Source organism: Lampris incognitus, chromosome 5, assembly GCF_029633865.1.
Source record: "Lampris incognitus isolate fLamInc1 chromosome 5, fLamInc1.hap2, whole genome shotgun sequence".
Lineage (NCBI taxonomy): Eukaryota > Metazoa > Chordata > Actinopteri > Lampriformes > Lampridae > Lampris > Lampris incognitus.
Window position 1 is genome coordinate 26,356,080 of NC_079215.1, and position 6,000 is coordinate 26,362,079.

Sequence of the window (6,000 nt, forward strand, 5' to 3'; positions counted from 1 at the left end):
AATTCAATGCTTACATGGGCAATGATGGAGAAACCTGGAGGGGCGTGATTTGGAGGAACGGCCCCCCGATCTGAACCTGAGCGGTGCCTTGCTTTTGGATATCTGTGGAAGTCATGGATTTGCCATAACAAACACCATGCTCGAACATAAGGTAGTTCATAAGTGTACTTGGTACCAAACATCTTAGGCCGAAGATCGATGATAGACTTTGTGGTCGTATCATCAGATCTGCGGCTATGTTTGGACACTCGGGTGAAGCGAGGAGCAGAGCTGTCAATTGATCACCACCTGGTGGTGAGTTGGATCAGATGGTGGGGAAGGCTGCCGGACAGACCTTGCAAACCCAAATGTGTAGTGAGGGCGAACTGGGAACATCTGGTGGAGGCCTCTGTCCGTGAGGTCTTCAACTCCCACCTCCGGAAGAAGTTCTCATGTATCCCGAGGGAGGCTGGGGACATGGAGTCTGAGTGGGCCATGTTCAAAGCCTCTATTGCAGAGGCGGCAGGCAGGAGCTGTGGTCATAAGGTCATTGGTGCCTGTCAAGGTGGCAACCTAAGAACCTGCTGGTGGACACCGATGGTGAGGAAAGCCATCAGGCTGAAGTAGGAGGCCTTTTGGGCTTGGTTGGCCCAAGGGTCTCCTGAAGCAGCAGACAAGTACCAGGAGGCCAGAGGGGCTGCGGCTTCGGCGGTCGCAGAAGCAAAAACGCAGGTGTGGGAGGAGTTCGGTGAGGCTATGGAGGAGGACTTTCGGTTGGCCTCAAGGAAGTTCCGGCAAACCATCCGGCAACTCAGGAAGGGGAAACAGGGCTTGACTCAGGCTGTGTTCAGCCGGGGAGGGGAACTGTTGACCCGGACTGGGGATGTTGTCGAGCGATGGAAAGAACACTTTGAGGAGCTCCTGAACCCGGCTAACATGTCCTCAGTGGAGGAGATAGAGTCTGAAGACTCAGGGGAAGCCCCATCCATATCCCTGGCAGAGGTCTCTGAACTAGTTAAGAAGTTCCTCGGTGGCAAGGCACTGGGTGTGGATGGGATTCGCCCTGAGATGCTGAAGGCCTTGACCATTGTTGGGCTGTCTTGGTTTACACGCCTTTTCAGTGTGGCATGGAAGTCGGGGACAGTAGCTGTGGAGTGGCAGACTGGGATGGTGGCTCCCATATTTAAAAAGGGGGACCGGAGGGTGTGCTGCAATTATCGGGGCAACACATTGCTCAGCCTCCCTGGGAAAGTCTACTCTAAGGTGCTGGAAAGAAGGCTCCAACCGATTGTCGAACCTCGGATCTAGGAGGAACAATGCGGATTCCGTCCTGGTCGTGGAACAACGGAACAACTGTTTACCCTTGCGGAAGTCCTGAGAGGGGCATGGGAGTTTGACCAGCCAGTCACCAGTCCACATGTGTTTTTTGGACTTTTTTTGTGGATGTTTTGTGTACACGGCCAACTGGGAGGAGACCCCGGGGTAGACCCAGAACTCGCTGGAGGGACTACATGTCCAAGCTGGCCTGAGAATGCCTTGGGATCCCTCAGGAAGAGCTGGAGGGCATTGCTGGGGAGAGGGACATCTGGAGTGCCCTACTCAGCTTGCTGCTACCGCAACCCAACCCCGGAGAAGTGGCTGAAGATGAATGAATACTGATTTTGACACATTATGCATTGCAGTCACTGTGTTGTAAGCCATGAACCGCGGCCTGGTGAACACCATAATACTGGACAGTGTGTGATATCTGTGCTGTCAACAGTGCTGCAACTCCTCTGCATGGAATTATTATGATATAAAGTCTCATTTTGTGGACAAAATAAAAAACCAGAGAGCTTAAGATTTCTCTTTTGAAAATCTTCACTTTTATGCTACAGTAAAATGAACTTTTGTTGCAAATATGTGTTTTCCTTTTCACTGAAAGTGAAAACATTCACATTTCACTGTTGATGGGGGGGGGGATTGATGGGCGGGTATGACAATTGTCTACTAAAGGCTATCGTGGGGGAAACACTGTATGTCTTGATCTTACCCATCATGTTTCATTTGTTCACACTACTCCAGAAAACATACCTCTGACACATTACACCAGACATTCCTGCTCTGCTCAGTGCATAAACACAAAAAACACACAGACACAAACACCCATATTGTCCACATTACCCTGGAGATATCCACTGGCAGGCCAGACTTCGCAGCGCTGATCATGGGCTCTAGTCCCTTCGCTTGTCTGAGGTGCTGTGCTGCTCCAGCCATGTCCTACAGATGAATCCATAAGATTAAATTCAATCATTTGATCGAACTGCAATACACAGCTCTCCAAATTCAAGAAGCAAAAAAACTAGTCAAACACATAAGACAGAACACAGGAAAGGTGAGATTCAGTATAGATAGAGTTACATAGATCGAAAAAAACACAGGCATCAATGTAGACAACCCTACCTTCATTTGCTTGGAGCGCAGAGCTGCGCGCACAAACGCCTGCCGCCGTAGCAACAAGAAATCAAGCTGCTGCTTGGCTGCAGGAATGAGGAAGGAGAGTTATGAGTTGGAAGGGGAGAGCAGTGGCACTTTCTTCAACAGGTGAGTTATCCCAATGCTCCTAATTCGAAAGACATCTAAAAAGAATAAGTGCGGCTCCCTTTGTTTAAAGCTGTAATAAGGAGTTCTAGGATTTCTGCTGATTTTGTGTGACCCTGTGGACAAAAGCGGCAGTGTTTTGTGAAATAATATCTTTGTTGTGGGCGTCCGGGTAGCGCATCAGTTTATTCTGTTGCCTCCCAACACATGGATCACTGAATCAAATCTCCGTATTACCTCCGACTTGGTCGGGCGTCCTTACAGACACAATTGGCCGTGTCTGCGGGTGGGAAGCTGGATGTGGGTATGTGTCCTGGTTGCTGCACTAAGCGCCTCCTCTGATCAGTCGGGGCGCCTGTTTGGGGGGGAGGGGGAACTGGGGGGAACAGCGTGATCCTCCCATACGCTATGTCCCCCTGGCAAAACTCCTCACTGTCAGGTGAAAAGAAGCAGCTGGCGACTCCACATGTATCGGAGGAGGCATGTGGTAGTCTGCAGCCCTCCCTGGATTGGCAGAGAGGTTGGAGCAGTGACTGGGACAAATTGGAAGAGGGATGTAATTGGCCAAGTACAATTGGGGAGAAAAAAAGAAAAAGAAAGAATATCTTCGTCGTCACAAAGATCTTCATTCACCCTCTGGTTGCTTGTGCATTTGTTTTAAAGAAAACAGTGAGACATAGCGGAAGTTGGAAAAACCAGGTGTTTGCAAGATGCACAGCAATGGGGTAATGTATCGCTAATCGTAACAGCTATGTGTCTACTACTACTATTTTTGGCTGCTCCCATTAGGGGTCGCCAAAGCGGCTCATCCGTTTCCATTTCTTCCTGTCCTCTGCATCTTCCTCTGTCACACCAGCCATCTGCATGTCCTCCCTCACCACATCCATAAACCTTCTCTTTGGCCTTCTTCTTTTCCTCTTACCTGGCAGCTCCACATTTAGCATCCTTCTCCCAATATACCTAGCATCTCTCCTCCACACAGGTCCAAGCTATCACAATCTTGCCTCTCTTGCTTTGTCTCCAAACTGTCCAACCTAAGTGGTCCCTCTAATATAATCGTTCCTAATCCTGTCCTTCTTCGTCACTCCCAATGAAAATCTTAGCATCTTCAACTCTGCCACCTCCAGCTCCGCCTCCTGTCTTTTCGTCAGTGCCACTGTCTCCAAACCATATAAAATAGCTGGTCTCACAGCCATCTTATAAACCTTCCCTTTAACTCTTGCCGGTACCCATCTGTCACAAATCACTCCTGACACTCTTCTCCACCCACTCCACCCTGCCTGCACTCTCTTCTTCACCTCTCTTCTGCACTCCCCGTTAATTTGGACAGTTGAACCCAGGTATTTAAAGTTATACGCCTTCGTCGCCGCTACTCCTTGCAACCTCACCATTCCACTGTCCTCCCTCTCATTCACGCATAGGTATTCCGTCTTGCTCCTACTGACTTTCATTCCTCTTCTCTCCAGTGCATACCTCCACCTCTTCAGGCTCTCCTCGACCTGCATTCTACTCTCGCTACCAATCACAATGTCATCCGCAAACATCATAGTCCACAGACTCTTGCCCGATCTTGTCCATCAACCTGTCCATCACCATTGTAAACAAGAAAGGGCTCAGAGCCAATCCTTGATATAATCCCACCTCCACCTTGAACCCATCTGTCATTCCAACCGCACACCTCAAGGGCATATTAATAGTAACATGACTAGCAAGAACATCCATGCAAAACGATAGTAGGAGACAACATTCATACTACAGTCTTTACCAGTCAGTGTGATATAAGTCAAAAAAGGTCCCAAACAGGGTCCGCGGTCTAAGCGTCGGCTTTGTGTCGATGCTGTTGCCCACTGGGGACCGGGGTTCGCGGCCCGGTCTCGTCAGATTCGACTATGGCCGAACTCGATGAAGCAGCAGTAATTGGCAACGCTGTCTTTGGGAGGGGGGGTGGAGTCGGCTTGTGTTTGTCACATGAATGCGTCTCTGTGTGTGTCGGAAAAAGCAGTGGTTCGGCCTGGATTCGCCTTGTCACGAAAATGGGGAGGCGTCTCCTTCGAGACTGCCGGCCGGAGAGATCCAGTTGGCAAACGCATGCAGTATGACGGTGGGTGTTTGAACTAAAATAGGGATCGATTGGTCACTAAATTGGGAGAAAAAGGGAAAAATCAGAAATTTAAAAAAATAAAAATAAAAAAAAAGGTCCCAAACTGGTGCCTTACTCTTGTCCCCCCCCCCTTTTCTCCCCGATTGTACTTGGCCAATTACCCCACTCTTCTGAGCTGTCTCGGTCGTTGCTCCATCCCCTTCCAATCTGGGGAGGGCTGGAGACTACCACATGTCTCCCCCGATACAGTGAGGCATTTCACCAGGGGGACATAGTGCATCGGAGGATCACGCTATTCCCCCCAGTTCCCCCTCCCCCTGAGAAGGCGCCCTGACCAACCAGAGAAGGCGCTAGTGAAGCGATCAGGACACACCCACATCCGGCTTCCCACCACTGTTTCTGTAGGGACGCTCGACCAAGGCGGAGTAACACGGGGATTCGAACCAGCGATCCTCGTGTTGGTAGGGCTATGGAATAGACCGCCACGCTACCCGGACGCCCCAAGTCTTACAGTTTATGTGTGCCATAACAGCCTGTGATTCTGAAGACAAGTCAGGATAAAATGTATCTGGGCTTGAAAATTCAGTTTAAACCCTGTTCAACTCAATGAAAAATAGTGTTTTTCAGTTGCAATGGGTTCGTCTAGTTTATTCACAAATAATCAGCATTTGATTTTGGTTTTGATTTCAAAATAAAAAAATCAGTCCTCTTCAGAATGTGCTCATTGGGTTGCAATTTGATGAGATACAATGTGACAAGCGCATGCATTCAACTTGGTCATTTATAAGTCCATATTTAAGTATCTTCTCTATCTTAAAAATATGCTTATGGGAATAGGCAAAAACTATTTTGCGTTTGATATGAAAAACAAGTGACTGTGATGGATTGTGATCCAAAACTGTAAAAGAAAATAAAAAGTTTGCCAACATGCCAAATTTTCAGCAAAGTTGATTAATAACAGTCGCACCTCACACAACCCAAATGCATCTTATCCATAACTTATCATAGAATCTTGGCCTTCACAGAGATTAAACCCCTAAACATTATAAAATGGGAGTAAGACCTAAATTATACATTCGAAGAAAACAAATGGGAATTGCTTTATGAGTCTTCTCACAAAGTGATTCCCATTTGTTTTCTTCAAGCCGCCATAAACTTTTACAGTTCAACATTATTCACAGAACCTATTTTACAAAAGAAAGACTCCATAGGATAAATGACTCAATTTCAGATCTTTGCCCGAGATGCAAAACAGAGACAGTTAACCTTATTCACATGTTCTGGGAATGTAATAAACTAAATCTTTACTGGGGCTCAATATTTCAATATTGGACATTCTT

The 6,000-nt window shown here is 47.8% G+C and overlaps 1 protein-coding gene across 1 annotated transcript in view; it reads right to left on the bottom strand.

The window, feature by feature from the left end:
- Positions 1 to 6,000, bottom strand: part of cc2d1a (coiled-coil and C2 domain containing 1A) — a 48,431-nt gene that overhangs the window by 16,220 nt on the left and 26,211 nt on the right. The window contains exons 14-15 of the mRNA XM_056279820.1: positions 2,422 to 2,498; positions 2,143 to 2,238 (exon numbers count right to left, since the gene is read on the bottom strand). Of these exons, the coding sequence (XP_056135795.1) occupies positions 2,143 to 2,238; positions 2,422 to 2,498 (173 nt within the window). The remainder of the gene's footprint in view (positions 1 to 2,142; positions 2,239 to 2,421; positions 2,499 to 6,000) is intronic.